At 42.6% G+C, this 22,753-nt stretch overlaps 1 protein-coding gene across 1 annotated transcript; it reads right to left on the reverse strand.

Moving 5' to 3' along the window:
* Nucleotides 1-2,538: 2,538 nt before the first annotated feature.
* LOC138268439 (protein S100-A6-like) lies at nt 2,539-19,606 on the reverse strand. Its single transcript, XM_069218063.1, has 3 exons — nt 19,496-19,606; nt 8,405-8,560; nt 2,539-2,817 (listed from the first exon to the last, which is right to left on the reverse strand). The coding sequence occupies exons 2-3, from the start codon at nt 8,546-8,548 to the stop codon at nt 2,617-2,619; spliced, it is 345 nt and encodes a 114-aa protein (XP_069074164.1). The 5' UTR covers nt 8,549-8,560; nt 19,496-19,606; the 3' UTR covers nt 2,539-2,616.
* Between the last annotated feature and the right edge of the window lie 3,147 nt (nt 19,607-22,753).

The raw sequence follows: 22,753 nt of genomic DNA on the forward strand, positions 1-22,753 counted from the left end.
CCCTCCCACCTCCCGTGGGCAGCCCGCCCCTGATGGAAAATGAAACAATAGTGGAACTATTGTTTAATTTTTAATCTCCTGGCTCTTTGCCAGGGGGGCGTCACTCCTCCGCCATTGTGGAGGAGCCGTCACTGGAAAAGACAGCGGAGATACACATCTACTAAAGTTGACCTGCAGGTGTTGTCTTGCCCCATGCTGCCACTCAACTAGGTCTGCTTGGCTTGACGTATAACCTTGTGCCATGATGCAGAGTCTAGTATAGCAGGCGCAGCCAGTCATTTAGGGCAGAGGGGCCACGCCCCCCCACCTTTTGCCCCTCATGAAGAGCGTCTGTCAGGCTGGGCAAAGATCAACCTGACAGTCACTCTTCATGTTCAGGTCAGGCAGCTAGGAGCAAACATGCACGATTTGCGCAGACTCCTGGCTGCCTGAGCTGAACTTTGCTGGGCTGAAGAGGTCACGCCCATAGGAGCTGTGACCTCAGTTCAGCAAAGGTGCCTCAAGGCCCTCCCCCGGGTGACGAGGAAAGCACCACCCATTGACTTCGATCTGGGCTCTTCAGGTTTAAGCCCTGAAGCGTCCAGGGCGAGTGTCAATCAGTGACACTTCGTCACTGAGTGGGGTCGGGGCAGCAGTATCTGTGACGAGGCTGGGACTGCTGCCTTCCCTTATTGGCTGACCTAAGGTCAGCCAGTGAGGGAAGGCAGCAGTCCCAACCCACGTGGGACCTCCGAGGCTGAAGGTGTGTGTGTGATCTTTTTTAATGAATGTTTGGTGCGTGCGTGTATTGTATGTTTGAATGTTGATGAGTGTTGTTAATGGATATGCGTGTGTGTGTGTGAAAGAGTGAGTGTGCTTCCCGCCCGCCCCCCTCCCTCCTAAAACTGCTGTCCGCCACTGTAATATAGGATTTGTATTGGTAGAATATCCTATCAGTACATGTTCCTGTGCCTGGAGAAATTCAAAATGAGTTCATGCATTGTATGAGTACTGTGCACTTAAGCACACATGCAGTGCTTGGGTTTTGTTAGAGAAACTAACACATTTCCCCATCCCAATATCTGCTTCAAGGAGGTGTTACTTTTTGACACAAAGCCCCATGTGTCTGTCTTAGCAGATGAAGCTTTGCGTCAAAGCTTATGCGTGTGCATGTGTGTGTGTGTGTGTGCTGATATGCCAAAGTAACGTCCTAGTAATGCCTTCTTGACACAAAGTGACACACTGCAATTGAAGTTTCCTTTTTTTGATGGGAATAGGACACCTTTCCAGCATAAAATACCATTTGCATTGGAAAGTGTATTTATGTGTAGCTTTACATCACTTTGCGATAGCACAAAGCCTTAACAACCCTCGCACTTAGATTCCACGAGCTACCCTTTAATCAAAACATAAAAAATCCATATGCTGCAGCAATGCCATACTTTGTAAATACGGACCCTTCGATAGTTGTATTTACTGGATGTTGTAATAGCCTACCAAAAAACATGGGACTAAGATCAGGGGCCAGATGTAGCAACCAGTTTGCGACTCGCAAACGGCAAAAATCGCCGTTTGCGAGTCGCAAACCGGAGTTTGCTATGCAGAAATGCATTTTGCGAGTCAGGACCGACTCGCAAAATGCATTTCAGAGTCGCAAATAGGAAGGGGTGTTCCCTTCCTATTTGCGACTCGCAGTGGTATGCAATTCCATTTGCGACGGCGTACGCGGTCGCAAATGGAGTCGCAGTTACCATCCACTTGAAGTGGATGGTAACCCACTCGCAAATTGGAAGGGGTCCCCATGGGACCCCTTCCCCTTTGTGAGTGGACCCACCAATATTTTTTCAGAGTAGGCAGTGGTCCAAGGGACCACTACCAGCCCTGAAAAAATCCGAAACTAAAGGTTTTGGTTTTTTTTTTTAAGTGCAGCTCGTTTTCCTTTAAGGAAAACGGGCTACACTTGAAAAAAAAAACTGCTTTATTTCAAAGCAGTCACGGACATGGAGGTCTGCTGGTCCCAGCAGGCCTCCATACCCGTGAGTGCTCATAGTCGCTATGGGGCCGCAATTTGCGACCCACCTCATTAATATTAATGAGGTGGGGCTTTGCGACACCATAGCGTCACCGTTCTGCATTGCAAATTGCGAGTTGCAATTTGCGAGTCGCTCGGACTCTCAAATTGCAACTCGAAATTTGCAAAGTTGCTACATCTGGCCCTAAGACCCTCAATTTGCAGAAGAGTACAAATGGTGACATGTAGGTGCTATGCAAAATTCTGAGAGTTCATTAGAAAACAGCAATTTTTACCCTATGCAAGGAAGGACAATGGCATCTTGTCCCAGTTGGGTAGTGAAGCACTGCCATAGATTGGCTGTAGTGAGTCCCTCACACCAATAGGCCCGGTGCCAGTGCATCTGCTGCACCGATGGTAGCTGTGCTCCCTGTAAATAAACAAATGTTAAACACTTTTACTTGTTTTTCTTTAACGAGGTCTAAGTCGGTCAACAATATCGACCCAGCAGTACCAAGCGTGCAATTACTCAAACGCTTAAGCATGGAAATATTTGAGCATATGTTTTATTATAAACTCTCTCTTCCCTCTGAAGTGGAGGAGATGAGGCAGTGGCCTAGGCGGGGTCAGTTCTCAGCTGGTGTCGCGGGTGCAGGACTCGCCATACATGCATCTTCCTTCTTCTTTTCTGCTGCGCTCAAGTCCTGATGGAACTTCTTGGCGATGTAGTGCAGGAAGGTGATGTACTCAGAGAAGTCGATCAGGCCATTCTTGCGAGTGTCGATGATATCGATGATCTCCAGGCATTCTGCCTCAGTTACATTTTGCTGACGTGGAAAGAAAGAAAGGCGTGGTACGCTGAGAATCAAACTCGGGTGTGAGGCAAAAGAGAGGAATACATTACATAAACTCTGCACTGGTGCAACCATCCTGCAAAAGCTCCTCACCACCATTTTAATTACCTAGGGAATGGGGCAAGCATATTGTGTTTTGATCGGATTTTTTTCATTTTTTTTACGCTGCAGATTAAGGAAACCTTAAATCACTGCCCTTTGTTTTATATTAAAGTAGAATGCAAAGTGTGACTTTACACTAAACTGACAACCAGCTGAAATGTATTTGAGGTGGGTAAAGGTCTCAAATATAACTCGGAATTTGCATGACTGAACGCATGAAATGCAGACAGCGCCAGACGGAAATAATGAGCCATAACAGTGGCGGTAGATGTCTACACGAGCATACGCAAGAACTTCTCAGATACTTATTTTCCCCATTATGAGATTAAATTAGTCTGCGCGGCACGCTGAAAAGTTAAAAGTGGGCTTCACCCCAAATGGGAAACTGAAAAAAACTGCCATAGACGAGAAGATATAGCTCGTAATCTTGCAAAGCGTGACAACGTCAAGAGACAGAAAAAAATACCCGGAAAACTGTTAGAAAATACTGTTTTACATGTACGAAGATCTTGCCATTTAGTTTTCAGCTGGTGTAACCCACGTATGCATTCATAGTGTCAATAAAGTAAGTTTTTTAAAAAAGGCTAGGAGGGGTGAAGAGACACTCCCTACATTGTTGCACACTACAGGACACAAAGTGCATTTCAGGGAAAGAATATTGGGATTTCCCCTTCACTGGAGGAAATGGCACTCAGAGCATTGAAGGGAGTGGGTTTGGGGCAGCTCCTACAGAAAGTGTGCTATATATGCATAGGGGGTGAAGTACATTTCCTGGCCCTGTTTGGAAGATGGGACATTGTGTAGCATGGAGGGAGTGAGGGATAATCCTGGATGCTGAGAGCAGGGAATGTGTTTCCCGGCCTAAACTTGAGGGGAGCACTAAGTGTATGGCATGGATGGGTGATGTGACAGTAATGCACAGGATTAAAGGGTGCTGAGACCAAGGCTGAGGGGATGTAGGTTAGTAATACTCAGGAGGCCGCATACGGCCCTCCTGACCTTTACATGTAACCCTCTGGTCAACAGGAGGACTAGGCTGCTGTTTATTCAACTCAGCACTATGATTAAGATGATGGTAAATAAACAATCAAGCCTTTGTTTAAACGTCACATCACAAACAAAACTTTATGGCCCCTGGGAAAATGTTTACAAGGACCCATGGTGTAGGTAGACCCCCTGTACAGGAAGGAGGGGGAGTACAGGAGGAGCTAAGAGAAGAAATCGAGGATAGCAGCTGTGAGAGGGAGTAAGACAAATGATGTGGAGCAGAAGCAGAGGGTATACATAGAATGAACAAGTCACTCCAAGGTGAGGTGGTAGGAATGGAGAGAAACAGTAGTACCCAAGTGAAAGGTAGGTCAGAATGAGGAGTCGCGTACAAGATTAAAGACAGAGTGAGGGGAAGAAGGGTGTGTGGCTGCTATACTGGTAAGAGCAGAATGAGGGATTATGGACAGATTAAGGGGTGTGTGCCCGGTGGGGTTAAGGCACATCCTTGTGGTAGGTAAACCATGAGATTAGGAGGAGAATTAAATGATAAGGACAGTTGATAGGGACAGTGAGATAGAGCAACCAAGGGAAAAGGGCAGGAGAAAAATGTGGTAAGGGCTGTGGGAGTTTACAAGCAGTATGACAGGGTGGCGACTGTGAGTGGACGGGGCAGAATGAGCAGTCGTAGTAGAATGATAAAGTGAAGAGAGTAAGTCTGAGTGACAGGCTATGAGCAGAGTGAAGCAATAGTGCTGGAACAATTTTGTGGGGGAGGGGCGGCTGGGCAATAAACGTGCCCTTAGTAAATCCATGGAGTATTACAAAAGCAAACTCCTTCCTATACTTCCTAAAGAGGGAGTGTATAATGGGTGGACACACATCCTCAGTAGAATGGGAGCACTGTGGAGGGTCTAATAGTACAAATATATGGCTAAATAAAGTGTGGTAGGGTAGGGTCTCCTCCAAGTAATCACGTTCTATCACGGCCTTCACCAGTGATAGGAGTACGTAAATAATCGGAAACACAATGCTTCTGAACCTAAGGTACACTGATCACTATTGATCTACAGGAAATTAAAAGAAACACGGAGTTTCTCATCGAGAAAAGAAATGCTAAGTCAGGAGTTGACACCAGTTATTTGTTATACATTTCACCTAGGGGGGTCCCTCACAAGATAGCATTTTGTTGTGTAGAACGGATAATCCCAAATACTGGTGTTGCTGGCTTTTATACATTTTTATATCCACATTTACTACTAGAATTTGTAGGTGATAGTTAGGAATGGTTTTTGCACGCTTTCGTGCAATTTTACCTTGTCAATCATATGGTAAAAATGTATCGTAATAGGGTTTTGCCACTGAGCTCTCACCGTCTGCAATGATAATATGAACAGATGGGATTGCACAAGTCTGGTAGGCTATTAGCAGGTAGAATGGAAGAAGGAAGGCTGAGTAGATGAGAGTATGAAAGGGATGCAGAGGTGAGAGTATGGAAGGGATGTAGAGGTGAGAGTATGGAAGGGATCTAGAGGTGAGAATATGGAAGGGATCTAGAGGATAGAGTAGGAAAGGGATCTAGAGGAGAGAGTAGGAAAGGGATCTAGAGGAGAGAGTAGGAAAGGGAGGTAGAGGTGAGAGTATGGAAGGGATGTATAGATGAGAGTATGGAAGGGATGTAGAGGTTAGAGTGTGGAAGGGATGTATAGATGAGAGTATGGAAGGGATGTATAGATGAGAGTATGGAAAGGATGTAGAGGTGAGAATATAGAAGGGATGTAGAGGTGAGAGTATGAAAGGATTTTAGAGGTGAGAATATAGAAGGTATTTAGAGGTGAGAGGAGAGGTGAGAGTATGACCAGGTAGGGGTAAAGGTAAAGGGAGAAGACTACAAGTAGTGTAAGAAGTGAAAGGCAGGGTGAGGTTATCGAGACAGAGTGGGCACATGGGAAACCTGCAGAATAGGTGAAAACTGATAGGGCAGGAGGATAGTGGACTAGAAACTGAGTAAGAGTACAGTAAGGAGACGGGGAAATAATGAGGCTAAAGGGACAAGCAGAGTATGAGGTTGCATCAGGTGTTTGGACGGAATAAATATTTAGGAACTGATTGATGGGTAGGATAAGGAGGTAAAGGGACGTGATACACTGAAGGACGAGTGAACGAATGAAAGGGAATCATGATGTTGAGGCAGAATGAGTGATGAGCCGAGTGATCGCACAAGAGCTTAGTCAATTAGTTGGTCAGAGTCAGGGCCTGCTGCTTGAAAATGAGTCAGACAGAGTGGATGAGTATGGTCCAGCAGCAGGATCTGAGTGCGAAGATGTGAACCGAGTGAGGAGATAGGGGTGGAGTGAATCCTGGGTCTAGAGGTGACTCAGAGACAGTACGATAGACGTCTGTCTGCCTGATATCTGTGATTAACCCTGAGAAGACGTCTACTTTCTTGAGATGCTATTGTTCCTTTTTAGACTATTTTACAGGTTCTCAGTGGCTTAGGTGGGAAAACGTATGTGATGGTGGCATGCAAAGTGAGAGAATTGCAGGGCTCTTGAATGGCACGCTGGTCCTTCGGCACGTGTGGAAATACATGACATTTTGTAGAAATTAATGTATGTAAGGGCTGGGGCCACAAATACTCATTGACACAAAGGGCCATTTATGTATCTACGGTCTTGGCCATTAATGCCTTTTACATCCTGGTGGCATTGATGTTCATACTGTTTGGACTCCCAGTGCATCTACCTTACCGAAGGAGCTGGGGTAGACAGAGGATGCAATGATGAGAAACCTTCCCTACTAAGTAACAGGGAAACACCACATAGGTTTTGTGGTTAAGCATCTGAGGTTTGCATGCTGGAGCCACTTGTTTCTTGAAATCGAAGCCTTAATAAGGGCCTTACAGTAGTCTTTTAGGGCCACAGGGGAATAGTTGATGTCCTGAGCTGAGACAATTGCAAGGCTATTGAGGACAGTGTAATGGCAATTGTTAATTGTCTCTCAAAATGTCACATTGAAGGTGTGAAAATGTCACACATCACAAACGTGAAAATGTCACAAATCAGCTAAATGAAAATGTGGCAATTTAAGGGCATCTATAGCAAGCAGTGATTTCCTGTGGTGATTTCCCTGAACTATAGCTCTGCTATGCACACTTGTGACACCTCCTGTTTGTGGTATCACAGCAGTGTTTTTTTTTTGTTAGGTTTGTTGTTAGCCAATACATTTTGATTTGACTACAATGATATATATGACATTCTTACGTATACGGTCGTTCAGCCAGCCTTTTTCATCAATTGGTCTGTTGTTGTGTCATTCCTATTTTTCTTCTGCCCACTACATCCTACAGTGGGGGTAAAGGGTCTACCTATTTCAGACATTGGCTAGCTTAACATCATTCTGCTCTTTCACAAAGAGTACATGCACAGACAAACTAGTTCCCTTCAGTTCCAGGGACTGCTATTGCAATGTATTCTTTGTGATGCAAAAAACATATTTTTACTTTTAGCCAATGTTTATTGCTTAAATTGTCGAGTGGCCAGAAGCTTCTAACACATTTTTCTCAAACTCTTGACATAACAAAACAACCATTGACAAAGTGTAAAGACTGTCAACCAATGCAAGCCCTACTGTGTGTCCACTGATAATGCTTTAACGCCTTGGTTAATCCCAAAGTATCACTTTCATTAATTCCTTATTATATATTAGGGACCGTTTTCCAAGTAATGTGAATATTATTCAAACCGCCAGCTCCCCTGCATTGTTGAACCTTTGCCTGGCGATAAAATAGAAAGAATGTGTGGCCAGAATACTTCTTTCTTGCCCACAACACATATCTTGGTTGACATAACTGGAATTATTGTGTTAGAGATATTATAAGTGGATTAATGGTAAATTTTCTTTGCTTCCATTTAAATATGTGACCTGTGACCTGAACAATGTCAGGAAACTCTTCACAAAAGAGCAAACTAACAAAGATGTATGGTAAGTGGACACGGGGAATTGCAATGTGGCAGCTCTGCTCTGCTAATGCAGGTCCATGCACCACTGCCAACTCAGGAGAGGCAGGAGAAAGCTTTATTTCATTGGCAGAGCTCAAGTAAAAAACTGAAAAGACAGTTTAGAGCGAGGGACTTTTTCTCTGTCCCTTAATTTGCCTGTTTAGCGCAGGTCAGCATGAGAATCTGCAAACAGTACCTCAATTGCAGTGTGTATTGTTTCTAAGGGGTGACTGTTTTCCATTTTTCCACTCTTTGCCCTGCCTTATCCACTCAGCAGCAAATAGGGGCTGTCAAGCGGTAAAGTGGACCAACAGATCACTTGTGACATGTCATCAAATGTATGAAGTCACATCTGTCCCATCCAGCATTTGGAGAAATGATGTCAATGTCTGAATTGCCTGAAACAACCTAGCTCCCAATCCACGCCACATATTGCCAGTGCTTGGTTAGGGAATCCACATGCTACTCACCCCGCAGAAGATTGGCAGTTCAGTCTGGATCAGCCTCACAGCCTCTTTTGTGCTCAAGGTGGTTTTATCACTGTCTGTGTCTGCGTACTTCCGAAAGGTGTCAATTAGGAATAAGAGAGCATCTTCCAAGACCACTTTTGACATATCGACTATCTCCTGAAAGACAAACAACGAGTATTTTGGGTGAAGGAAATACGAGACAGTAGTGCAGGAACCGGTGGAACCAAGCATGAAAAGTTACAAAATAATCTTAACTGAGCTATACCTCACTATATTTTTTTTATTTTAACGTGATTTTTCTGTATCATTTTATTTCTACTCAAAAGCTGTTTCTTTCAAGGGCTACCGAGGACCAAATGCTGATGAGTGTGAAGAAGCAAGTAAAATAGGACCAGTAGATAGATGGAACGGAAGTAGGATATCGCGGGAAGGAGGAGGAAGGAAGAAGAAGAGAGCATGACATTTCATCACAACTGGAACAAACCAAAATGTTAAAATGATAAAATATGTCCCACTGGCCTTACAATGAACTACATTGGATGTACCGCAAAGGCTCAGAGGTCAACTGAGCCCAACTATTGTTATTTTTTCACTTGAATAGTTTCAATATTTCTTTCAACTAGTTGCAAGTTCCAGAATGTGTTTTTTACGTTTATAGCAGGGAGATTTTTTGGTTTCACTGAACGAAATAATTTAGCTGCCTATTGTTGACAGATCTCTACCAAAGAATCAGCCAGTGCTTAATTTGAGCCAGTAGTTTCTGGTGCTCAGCACCAGTACTCAATTGTCAATGCAAGAACTTATGACAGTTAGCCACATGGTGGTAGTGTTTGCCGGATTTGGTGATAAACACAGCAACAGTTGTTTAATATATGTGCATTAAAAATGACTAGTATGTGCCACCCAGAGCTATAAAAATAGCCTGGGTAGCAGGTATTAGTAATTTTTAATGCATAAAAATTCTAAATTGGCATTAGTAGCGCTATGGGTGATGTAAGCTACAGTGGTCTCCTGACAAGGGCTCTGACACTTTTTCTTTACAAATTAAGTACTGGAGCCAGCGCACTGCTTACCATTGGCTGGCTTTCTTGTCACTCTCATTTACCTTCGTCATATTCATTGGCTGTCCGTCCACATCTTGTGTTTGTTCCTCCACTGCAGCATATCTTCCTTACTATCCTTTTGATTACCCTTCCACAGGAAACACTCCAAGAGTGCGCAGGTGTTTTGTTGCTCTCTCCCTCATGCGCTGCTTTCCCGCTGCAAATACCGGACCACTTCTCCCTCCTCCCCACCACCCAGTTCATCCACTGCTTTCCTCAGCAATACTTTTTATTTATTTATTTATATTTCCTTGCCCTCGGTTGATTTCCAGCCCACTCACATTTCTTCCCCCCAATCTCAGTTCTCCCATACCTTCACCTCTCTTACTTGTTATATGCAGTAGGGGGGCTGGAGTGACTAAAAATGCCAAGCCTGCTTTTGTTTTCTGGTCTGGCCTGGTGTAAATCACTGTCTATCCCTGCTCACAGCAACTATAATGCCTATCCTTGGAATCTGTAGAAGGAGTGTGAGATTTGTCAGATGTCCTCCCCAGCTCACAAGTTAGGCTCTTACATGAGGGCAGGGACTGCTATAGGGTCATGCCTGGCCTGCAGTCGACACATACCCCCAGGGGCCAGAAAGAGAGTGCAGTGCTTCAGGTCATCATGGCACTAACCTTCCATAGGCTCTTGAGGAAATGCCTGATAGGGCCAGCCCATGCCTCGCCATTCAGTGTCTGGTGACTGGAGTGTTGGCCAGACTCGCTTGATCGCTGTACTCCCTGGTTATGAGCAGTAGACAGGTAGCCAGATCAGATTTGCCAGGGCGGCTCTTGGTTCTTATTCTGGCCCACTCAGGTTCTTACTAGGAGTGGGCGAAAAATTCCACTCTGCCCGCAGAGCTCACAGAGCTTTGCCACCTCTTCGTTTTACTTGGAGTGCAGAGTTCTGGCAAAACTCTTCCAACATCCACGCGGCAGAGTTTTTTTTATTGCACATGGCCCGCCAACGTTAAGATGGTGAGACCGAGTATTTGCATCTCTAGCGTGATTTTCAGGCCCTATAATGCCTCCTGGCGAGATTTCTCAATTCAGGCGGTCACAACAGGTCACAACCAATCACAGTGAGAAAGCCGACATTCGAGTAGAACTGGAGTGGCAGAAAGAAGCAGTGCAATCTACCCCACCGTGTGGTGCCGTTCACACTCATTTTACAGTGTGGACCAAGCTCCCAGCACTAAAAATAAGCCTGAGTAGCACGATGCCCAAATTCTGCCCATTCATGGAACGCCATGGTATCTTGTGGAGTTTTTATGTAATTCTGCTGAGTGAAACTCCGTGAGTTCCACTCACCATTAGGTCTTACTGGCTTACTGCTTGTCCACCTCTCCTCCTAAACATGTGATTACCCAATGAGAGCGAGAAGGCACTATTACACATGCTAAAATAGACACTATTACAGAATGTGCTTTCATGGGTCACTAAAGTTACAGTGGCCTGCTGCCTGGGCCCTGGACCCTGAAGATGTTGATAGCCGCAGGAGGCAGAGAGAACAGCTTTGCAGCTGTGCTCTTATCCTGGGAGATCTTGCCTGCTTATACTGGAAGGTAGAGGTTGCTAGTAACTACTAGAATGATTCACTTTGAACAGAAACCCTGCCAGTACTCCAATGCAAAATATAGTTTAGTTGTGTTAAAAGGCCACTGATTGACATGTTTGTTATTGCTTATAAATATGGTTATTGGGTGTAGAGATGGTAGGGAGTCCTTTGGTTTGCCCAATCTCTGGTCTGCGCCCGGCACCTGGATAGAATGTTGAGGCCCTAGCTACTAAATCTGTGCAGGAATATTTACGCGGCTCAAGCCCTTGCCAGTGTACATACTTTACAAACATTTGTCCTCAAACCCAGCTTTTCCATCTCTTGCACCTTCGCAAGTTCATTTATCTTTGTGAATCACAAGTAGGGCTCATTTAAAGACGACCTGAATGTCCAGTGCCTTGTTAGATTAATAGCCGACACTCATCCTGAAAACCAAGATAGAGCCACCAGAAATTGCCATATTTTGTGTTATTTTGTACTGTGATGCCATCCTAGATACATATTTAAGAATCGCCTCACTAGGAGCACAATGCCAAAGTTCATGAAAGGTAGTTATGTTTATCCCTTTTGAAACTATACCAAAGATGTGTAAAGAAATGTTAAGATCCTTCACTTACAAGAATTAGTTTCTCAGACAGGGAAACTACACTCAGCATAAATATGGCATTTATTTTCAAGCGCTATCCAGTGTATAGTAATCATGTATCAAATGATGTGGGGAAAATGTTGTTTGACAGTCCATTGAAAAATACCTATTAGAAAAGTATATTGTTTTCTACAAAGGGAACACTTAAGAAGTCAGTTTGCAAAGATGTGTATAGGTATCTTTATCATTGCAGTTCCAGTGTTTTCCCTAGTAGGAGCTGCACAGAAATAGGTGTTCATGCTCCTCACTGGCCAGATTTCAGTCGGTCCTATTTTCTACCCCATTGCTGATCTTGGGTGGCATTGTACTAAAAGAAATGAATGCCACAAAGGGCAGCAAGCAAAGTCGCTACACTGCATGAAGGTGAGTGGGCTAAGTGCTTCATCTGGTAAGCTATGGCACTCTTCAGCTCTCTACCTGCGCTGACGCACTTGTTGCTGCCTAGTGCCAACGCAGGCACCCTTGCTTACAATAGTAGCTTCGCTGCTGTAATTTGAACCTGCAGTTTGACCTATTAAAATGACCCCTTTTGACAAGTAAAACTTCCCCTTGAAATAATACAAAGTCACCTTTATGTAGATTTTGTAGCCCACAATTTAGGGCACTTGGTATTTTGAAGTGAAACTTCAACTAGAAAATTAATCTTAACATATCCCTATAATGACAAGGCCCCAAAAGCTATTTTCACTGTGTCACACCTAGCTTTCCTATGTAGAAAACCAGAATACAGAGTAAAATACTAATATTGTGTCTCTGGAATGGGACCAGCTAGAAAAATAATTATTCAACTATTTTTAATAGTTATTAAAATACAATTCAATCTTCAAGTCAGATTTGTAATCAATAATCAAAAAAGTAACTTTTAAAAAGTCAGCTTTTCCTTGCGCAAAGTCCCTCAAGACTAATTTACACTAACACTCCAGCTTCGCACAGCCTGTGCTCAACATTGAATAGGTATAAACGAGGTGTGAAATGTCTCCCAAGAGCAATCAATAGGCTGACCTGAATGGGTAGAGATGACTCTTCTGATCTTAACAGAATATGCAGGGTTGGTGCTGTAGGCCTCCTTTTGATAGCACAGTGTCAAATCCTGCTTCACATGCCTGTTGAGCCACATGTAACACTTGGGGTACACTTGAAAGGGAAAGAACAACATGCAGAAACAATTCTGGTAGATACTGTCTGGTTGATGAAGGACATTGCTTTTGTCCTACCAGACTTCTGTCTCTGGGTTTGATGTGGGTACAATGCCTACTTCAAACTATTTTAGTGTTAGGTGTGTCGAGGATACTACAATTACCATAGTACACTCCCCACGCACACCCTGAACCTCGGAGCCCATGTTTAGTATGACCGAAGACCATGCCATCTTGGATTTGCTCTAACACATTGCATATTGTTTGCAGTAAAGGAAAAGAAACTACTAAAGAGCAGGTTAATGAGGACCTGAGAACCTTTACTTTATTGGTTAGAGAGTAAATAGGAGTGACTTAGGGAGCCTATCACCCACAGGCTGGTGAACCCCACAAAGCTGGTCGCTCACCCGACTTCCCTACAACACTCAAAAGAGCACTGGACCTGCTGTCTGTGACCTGCAAGGAGCCATGAACGAGTTGACCTGCTTCCCATGACAAAGAAGAGGATTCCAAAGGTTAGTTGGATGGCCTCTGGTGTGGCTGCAGGGACAGCAAGCTGCAAGAGGCCCTTCCTGGAAGTACTCAGCTGACTAGTGGCAACTGGACCCTGCAGTTGGCCTTTGCCTGACTTCAACAGTCTGTGAGTCTCTAAGTGCCTCTACTGTGTAGTGGTGGTGGAACCATTTTCATACTAGGGGTGTTGCCATCAATGTTACATCACTAAGCTCATTAGGAAAAATCCAAGCATCACACAAACAGGTGTGGTAAATGAGTCACATCCATTCAGCAGGACAGTGGTAAGGGTGTAGTATGTTGCTTCTGTTGCTTTTAGGAGCACACTGTCACAAATAGGTTACTAAAGTAGTACTAAAGCATTATGTGGTAATGCGCTGTCATTTATCGGCAGCACATTTTCCTTGAAATGACCACTATATTTGCACAGACATACTGCTTTACCGATAAAACTATTTTGCACAGAAACAATAATGTGTGGAAACTGATTTTTCTGCAAATATTTACAATTTGCTCATCGCCAAGTAAAGTGTCTTGATTAGTTTTGATCCTATTAAAATCTTTGTTTTCGCCACTCTTCAGAATTAGAAAGCAACCTTTTTCATTTGAGCTTCCTGTTTATTTATTTTGACATACGTGTACAGTGCTTTTATAGGTATTTTTTGTTTTATGTGTTAAAAGAAAACTACATTGTACCGCTCTTACCAGCATGATTGTCACATAGTTCACTGTACAAAATCCTGCCACTTTGAGGAAGAGAAAGAACAGTAAACACCAGTCTCCATGTTAAAAGAAAAAGCAGCAATTTTCGGGAAACATAGGCTTCCATTTGATTTCTGCCTTTGCACACATAGCAAATGTGAAAAGATAAAAAAAACATTTAAAGTCATCTTCAGAAATGCAGCATTGTTGTTTTGGGGGCGCTGCAGTCTCCCTCCCCCCCATATTTCCAGCACCTGTGCCCCTGAGGTCCTGAGGGCCTTAAAAGTGTACTTAAGTGGATGGCTGACACTATAAAGGCTAAGTCGGAAGGTAAAATTATTGAGTAAGACAAACAGAGTTGATGTATCCAACTCCCAGCCTCATTTGCTCCTAGGTCCCAGTCTATCACCATCTTTGATTACTATTGGGGGTTTGTCCATTTTGACTCTATTTCTACTCAAAACTTTAAAAAAATATTTTTCCAACTCCCCTTCTGTGATTTTTCTCATTATGGTGTTATTTTGTTTATTAAATTGTACTCTCATTTTCAGTTCGATATGGGAGTTTTATTACTTGCTGTTTTAACATCATTACCGTTTATGTACTACATAAATACCTTACACATTGCCCTACATTAAGCCTGTCTGTTCTGTGCCAGAGTTACCAGGGGTTGAGCTCAGGTTAATTTAGTGCTTTGAGGGTTCACTGTGAGAGAAGGTTTTATTAATCCTGGCGGTAGACAGTCACCCACTACAAACAATAATCCAATTTCTGACGCTGCTATATTGTGTCTTCAAGTCTCCAGTTTTCCAGACTCCCTCCCCTGATCTTCTATCATCCCGCTTCAAAGTGATATGTCACCTCATCATGAGTTCTTCAGTCTGTCTGACGTTATAAACTTTGCACTTTGTGAAGTTTGCAAAGTTTTGTAAACTTTGCTTAGCTTTGCTTGTGAGTGAAATTTATTGCAAGATCAGTTTTGGGAGATAATGTTCTCACATTATGAAGATTTTTTTCTATGAAACATATTTTTGTTGGTTTTGTTCTCAAAATGTAGACTTTTCATTCTTTGCAAAGTTTTCAAAACTTGTGACATTTTAGTGAAAATGTAAAAAAGTTTGAGGAGTATATCACACCTTCACACGCAGCTGGAACACCCCCTTGCATATGTTATGCCTGGCACAGGCATAATGTGGAGCAAGGGGTTACAGAGTGGCGCAATGCATGCATTGTGCCACTTTGTAAATATAGCGCGTCAGGAAATTCACTTTAGCGACACCTTAGCGTCCAAAAAAGTACGCTATGGTGGTGCTAAGATTAAGCTAGGGGGCCTTAAATATGCCCCCTAGTATCTTAATCATCGTCTTCATCATCTTCTGCCAGTTTGTCCTCTTTGATCCTGCCCACCAGATAAAATGGCTTTTGTCCTTCTCTACTCTTTAACGTGTTCCGTTGTTCTTATTTTCTGCCACACTGTCATCATTCATTATTTCAAAGTCTATCCGTGTCTCCCATCCTCTTTAAGGCATTGTGTTTTTTTCTCTTAACATGGTTCAATATATCCCGCTATCATATTTCACCATTCATTTTCTCGCCTCTCTTCTTTTCTTTAAGTAGTTTTGTAACTTCTCGAAGCCTTAGTGTATCCTTCTGTCTGATAGCCCCCTGGACTCCCTCATGCTTCTCAGGTATCTGTAATCATTACAAACACTACCGAAAGAAAAATAATTGTAAAGAAATGTTTATATACAAATAGATTTTGGAAATTACCACGCCCTTAAATGTGTGAGTGTGAATGCCCACAAATCTAAATCTGAATAATAGGTATATACTAAAGAACGCAAGTTTTATACAGAAAAGGGTTTTTCATTTGATGTTAACTACTGGATTCTTTGGGTGGAAGGCTCACAGTTCTAACTTCACTGGCGCGTTGAAAGCATCATTTACTTAAACCAGCTTAAGAAAATAACCATTCTGTAGGTGAGTGGCAAAACTGGAAAGGGTGCAGCAGGCTAAAGACAAGAGCGAAAGGGACATTCCAAGCCAACGCCCCGTGTCAATCCCAGAAGGGCAGAGGGAACCAGCAAAAACCAGATCTAAGCCTCAACAGAGCAAGCACCCAGGCGAACTCCACCCACCTCTTTCTGATCATTCATTCGCACTAATCTCTTACTGTGCAGCTTCTTGAAAAGCACAAGCTCTACTGTTGTCAGTAAAATCTTCCGAAAATCTCTTTTGCATCAGATATACATATTGTATCACGGGATTCAGCCCCCCCCCCCCCCCCCCCCCCCCTCTAAGTAAGAGTAAAATGTAGTGTCTACTCATGCAACTTTTCAGTTAGCATGAAGTTTAAAAGAAAGATATTAGGAAATGAAATGGTCTCGCTCAGTACTCTTATCCGAGGACTCTATGGATGCATTACTGGCCTCCAATAGAAGGGAGTAACTGGGAAAAAACCGCTGCATAACTCTTTCTAAGCCCTGAACAAACCCCACTTCTTGCCCTAAGGGACCCCATACAGCCCCCAGCCAATTAATATTTCTGTGAGGTATTGGATAATCAGGGTCCTCCTTCACACTCTGAGGGTTGGGGTCTTCATTTTGTGTTACACTACTGGATTATTAAACTTGGCACTCTAAGTGCACACCATGGGTTTTTGCCTGCACCTTTTGCATCAGGAAAAAAAACGGACGTGAAATGTGCATGCAAACATCCATATTCTGCTTTTTGCGGACCTCAGGAGAGGTTTGAGCTCCAGTGGTGTGGTAACTCCACTTGGGCTACATTTATATTTCGAATCACAATAGCACAGTGTTTTACTTAATGACCCCCCTCAGTACAAATGAAGTTCACCCTCTAAAACCTGCAGCAGACATAATACTACACTTATGCAACTGACGGAAAGCAGAACACACACACACATATTTATATGTACCGCTTTCTGACCAGCATCTTAGGAACAATCAGTTATCAGCTGATTGCACAACAGTGATATTTATCATTATCAGATATCCCAGACCTTCCTTCCGATGATCACTGCAGCCATCCCCTACTCATACACAGAATAACTATCTCACCCAAGACAAGATCAAGTGACCCCAGACTAATAGACCTTCCTAACAACATCTAATATTTAGCCTCATGTCAATTCATGCATTTGCCAAGGTCTATGTACCAGTTCTAAGTGATTTAGGATTCATTGACCAACTTCTACAACTTCTCATCAACTACCTTTACTAAAATGTTTTTTTTTCTGAATGAAAAAACGTGTAAATATTTGGAATAGCTGTTATATACTTTGGTCCAGGAAAACATTGTCATAAACTCTACAGAAACTGTGTTATATTGAATCGAAACCATGTTGAAACCTTTCTGTACTTTAAAAAAAATACAATAATTGGTCTAGAAGGTCTCTGAGAACCCTGCAGAAAATAGTAGGAATTTGCTCTTTTCCTATGACAAAGTACCATTCTGTTGGAAAAGGTATTTTATATGACTTAACAATTAAATAAGATGATGTAGTAAAATCCAGTGTGTGTTTACTATGAATTGGTTGATTACACACACACAATACAATGCTATGTTAAAAGTCTGCCTATGAATCAGCACATCAGGGCCATTACGATGTCGGTCATAATTGACATCTGTGTTCAATTTTTTTTTTAAATATGCCCAAGAATAAATGAAGAGGTTTTATGACCTTTCGCTTTTAATAAAAGCGTTTGGGGGAGTCCCACCTATTAATCACGGTTTTTATGTGCGTTTTGAAGTTATGGAGTTTTTCCTCAGCGATTCAGATACTACAGTAGCTGTGTTAAAGAATGATATTAACATTTTGTGATATAGGGACTGGCCAGAAAAATGATATTGTTTACATTACTAGATAAATAATCCAAACACATTTTGTGTTCAGTTCACAAAGGTACACACAGCTCTCAATATCATTGCAGTTCCAGTGTTCAATAAATTGCACAGGATCAGGTGATCAAGTTTTCAGGCGTCTATAAGGCCTGGCGTCAGTCAGTCTAAACTTCGTCCTAATGCTGATCTCGGTTCATCATAATCACCAGCAAACATACCCAATGTATTAAAATAAACAGCGAGTATCTGAACAAAACTGAAACTCATTCTTAGAACAGCAACGTTTTTAAGAGTTTTCTTAAGACATTCACTGTACAAAGGAGATTTCACTGTGCACAAGAATTACACATTTTGTGAATTTCACTATATATCACAGCTTGCCATTTGGATGTTTTATGCCACTCTGCCTGCTGCCCTACTGAAGCATTTGCCTCTTTCTGAATCGAATGATCTGCCATATTTTGCACTGATTTAAAGCATTTTACTCACGTGTCAGAATCTCCTGACTTTAGTGCTCTCATGGCAAAGTCTTATTGGTGGGTCTACTAAGTCCCTTCCCTCCTAGCTTCTTCTCCCCTATGTTCTGTTTTTCAGTTTCCGAAGTGTTCTGACTCCACTTAAACAGTCACTAATTCTCTTCTTGTTCTGGCTTATGTCCTACCTTTTTCTAAGTTTTCTTGATTCTGCTGTGTGGTCGTGGGTCCTCTTGATCTGCTGTCTACCTTTTTCCAAGTCCATGCCCATGTGATCACGCCCTCCTCCTTTCCAGTCATTTGTTCTCCATCTCTTCTCTCTATCTTCTCCTTTCCAAGACTCTGTCTCCTGTCTTCCTGATATTCTGTTCTTGTACCTCTCACCAAGCCTCCATTCCCCCCTCTATAAATCTCCTGTTTCCTGTGAATATTCTTTTCTTTACTCCCATCTCTAAGTCTCCTGTCTTCAAAACTTCTTCCTTTTTGTCTTCCATCCCTTATCCACAAGTCTATGTCTCAAATCTCCTAGCCCCTTTCTCTTCTATCTCATGTCTTTAGCTCTCTTTTCATCTCATGTTCAGTTCATGTTGTCTTCTATCCTCTGGTCTCCCAATCGCATGGCATCAGTTCTGTTCTCCAGTCTGAATGTCTCCCGACCAACATAAATTCTACTAGTGCCCGGTCTCCATTAAATATTCTTCCTATTCTCTGTATCCTTATCTTGTGACTCCTAGCTGCCTAAGCTATACTATGTGTTGTGCTTTATGTTTAGCTGTTCTCTGGCATGTTTCTCTACTACAAGTTATCCCTACAAATTTTACAATAAGAAAAATATTTGTAAACATACTCTGTTCTTTACCTATAAATATATTTTTAAATGTCATTTACACATCGGGCTACCTTACAATAGGTAAATGCGCATGCACTCATAATCACAATATGTGGCTGCCCAACTCAAAAACATATTGCACCTGCATTTTATGCGCAATAGGCGTTTTCCATTTGTTGACTCCCATTTTGAAAAAAAAGGGGTTCCTCAGGGGAAAGGCACTAAACACCAGCTTTACTTGAACATTGAAGATATGCAGAAAAACCAGAAAATAATCTCAGCTTACCCAAGTGACAAAAATGGAAAAGGTGCAGCAGGCCGAAGAACGTATTAATAGAGGAGATGTAAAGCGTACTTATAGAAGACATTCCAAGCCAACGCCCACCAGTAATCCTCATTATGATCGGCAAGGTCAGCAAAAACCTGATCTAGCCCTCAAGAGCAAGCATACACCCTAGCCCCAGGCCCAACCTCTGTTCAGCCTGAGATAATCACTGCTTCACTGAATTAATGACTTGGCCTGCATGATTCTTGAAATGTACAAATGTCTTCGTTGCTAAGAAATTGCTAAGGATGTTATTAAAACATCGAGGGCAAATTTTTTAGAAAAAACATGTTCTGAGGCTATGCACCTTTATGTTGTAGTTGCTGTTCATAATTCCACGACTCACCATCTTCATCTCTCAAAGGTTAAATGAAAAGGTCATAGAAATAAAACATTTCACACCCAATGCTAGATGCCATGGTGGATACAAGTTGCCTCACTTGCGATAGGAAGGCAGCTAATTCTTTAAGTTTAATAAACTGTGGTCTCCAAGTTCTCATTATCCAGAAAGAACCCTCTTTAAGGGGTACATAAAAGAAGTGGTAACCGAATAGAGACTAATTGATTCAACAAACTGATTCATTATATATTCGAGTGACATACGTGTATACTTCTGAACCTTATGTACCTTGCAACTGACTGAACGCCTTCCACTAAAACCCGCAGCAAGAAGCTATAAATGGCAGTGGCTACTAACTTGAAAATGTACTGTATATGACATTTTCTGAAAAGCGCATTGGCGCACATGAGCTTGCAGCAAAGCCTCTTGCGTAAGTCTTTAGAGGTAAAATATCTGGCACATCTGATCAGGTTTCAAAAACTCTCCGCACTTTACTACCCATCTTAGCAGTCAAGATCAACCCCCCCAAATCTGTCTTTCCACTTGGGAAAAGATCAGTTTGATATAACAGCACGATCTTTACCAATAACATAACTTATGACAAAAAAAAACCTGCCCATCTCCTGTACATAATTTGTGTTCGAGCATCCCCCTCATCTTTTATTTGTAATTAACACCCCAAAACACTTGCCTATCCATTAGCTTATAGAGAGTTAAGAGTTGTTCTCCAGACTTGGTGAACTCCTTTTCACCTATTGTAGAACATATAAGATCTGTCCCCCAAATCAGAACCCAGTTCAGTTACTGTACAGCATTAAGATCCGTCCCTAAATCCAGCATCACCTACCCACGTATTGCCCATGGTTCAAGAGTTTAACATTTCACAGTGCCTTTGTTCATGTATTTGCAACATTGAATATCTGTCTATGAATATGGACTGTTTCCTCTCACCTGTAGAGTAAAATTGAAGACCCCCCCAATACGGGCAGCAACTGCTAAGCTAATTGCTTAGTTCAAATTCCACGAATGCTCACACACAGGTGTAGTGTCATTAAGTAGGTCTTATTATGGGCTTGTATTATGCCATAAAAATGCAGGCACATCAGTGTTTGATTCTCAATTGCCAGATCCTTTGATTACACTAGATTTCCAGTGACCCCAGAAACTTCCATTCTATATGACCAAATGGGATCCCGAACGATAAAGGAGACATACCACAACACTATCATACAATATTTTGGTTATGGTTGTGGAAAGACCTTTGCTATGGTGAAGTACTAAACTTGAGTGAGGTGGTGGGCAGATCTTTATTTTAGTGGAATATAGTTATTGAATGTGGGGTGATTAAAGTATCTTTATTGTGAGGTTGTAGGTCAAGATATTGCACCCAGATTATCAAGTGTCAAAATATTGTGAAGGCAACTATATGAAGGTAAGTACAGAGTAACTATTCTTACCTCCACATCTGCACATCTTAAAGTTGTACATCTCGTCAAGGTACATCTATGTAGAAATGGCAGTCTTTGGTATGAAAATCACACAATAGCCCCTACGTGTAGTAAGAAAGATGCATACAGGTAGTGACCACTGTTATTTTGTTCTGCAAGAGCAAATTCCTGCTTTGGGAGTTTGTTTCTGCAAAACAAAATACTTTGATGACACAAATTATGGCTCCCCTCAGATAAGGGCAGTTGCCTTCATTAGAGCTGCCGTATCACTTGCTGCACTGAAAGCACAGAACACCCTGACAGGTACATGAGGATCTCAAAAGTCTATGGGCAGCACACTGCCAAGGGGATCGAGGCCATAGCCTCTGCTTATCTGTCAGGATGCCAGGCTGTCTGCCAGATTTTAAATCATGCTCTGAGTAAGAGGCAGGCCAGTGTGTGATTGCCATGCTTACTGCATGATTATGGATTTTCTGTATCTACTACTTAGTTTACACCTGTGAAAAAAATGTATTTTATCTCATATGAATGGAAGAAGTACTGTTAGAGACTGTAGCAAGATATTTTCTGCCCATCAGCTCTTTGATCACCTGATTTTAGAACTTTTACTGGGATGGCACCTCATTAAATGAGACTCACCCACAGTAAACTCATGATAAATGGACTGCACACTTCTACCACCAGTGTCCGCCATTTCAGATAAGGCTGCAGTGGTGCAGCAAAGGGTATGAGGCACTTGGCTGGTTACACTTGAACACATGTGCACACACATGTGAGGGCTGTGCGCAGGAGACTCTTATCATGCATAGCCCAGGAACTGCGCACAGGTAGACTGGCAGAGAAGGGACTATGCAGGGTTGGGTACTGACCTGGGATAGGTCTTAAAATGTGGGTGGGGTGTACACACATAGGTACAGTCAGTGTGGTTTACTGTCTTGGTGGTGTGACACTCCAATATACACTTTTAGGAAAGGCTGCCTTAAGGTACAGCTCCATTTCCCCTTGGCCTATAGATCCAGAGTTGCACTAATGTACAGTGTAACCTGTGTCAAAAGAACGACTCTGTAAAGTCTAAATACATATCTGTACAGCTTATTGGCCATCCAGAGATTTCATAATTTTCTGCCTTAGCTCAGGATCACAGTGCAGGCTTTTTGTCACCCTGCTGGGTCGAGTTATTTACTTTTTTCTCTAGCAGCAGGGACAAAGGCCTCCACCCACAAAAGAAGCAGTTAATGTTTAAGCCAGTTCCTGAGAAGGAAAGGGGTGGGGCAAACTGCTATGCATCAATCAGCCAGCTGTCATCCTGTGCCAGAAAGAGTGCCTCCTCCAGGCCACTAAACAAAGGTGGAAGTCTAGACCTCTGGAATAAAACCAGGAGGAGGGATCCTTGCATCCATCGATCCCTTCATCCTTTTTCTCATCCATCAA

Source organism: Pleurodeles waltl, chromosome 12 (assembly GCF_031143425.1).
Source record: "Pleurodeles waltl isolate 20211129_DDA chromosome 12, aPleWal1.hap1.20221129, whole genome shotgun sequence".
Taxonomy (NCBI): Eukaryota; Metazoa; Chordata; class Amphibia; order Caudata; family Salamandridae; genus Pleurodeles; species Pleurodeles waltl.

Coding starts and splice junctions, on each gene's coding strand:
- LOC138268439 (XM_069218063.1), bottom strand. CDS start 8,548: ATGTCAAAAGTGGTCTTGGAAGATGCTCTCTTATTCCTAATTGACACC. Junction 2,818..8,404: donor AACTGCCAATCTTCTGCGGG/GTGAGTAGCATG, acceptor TTTCCACGTCAG/CAAAATGTAACTGAGGCAGA.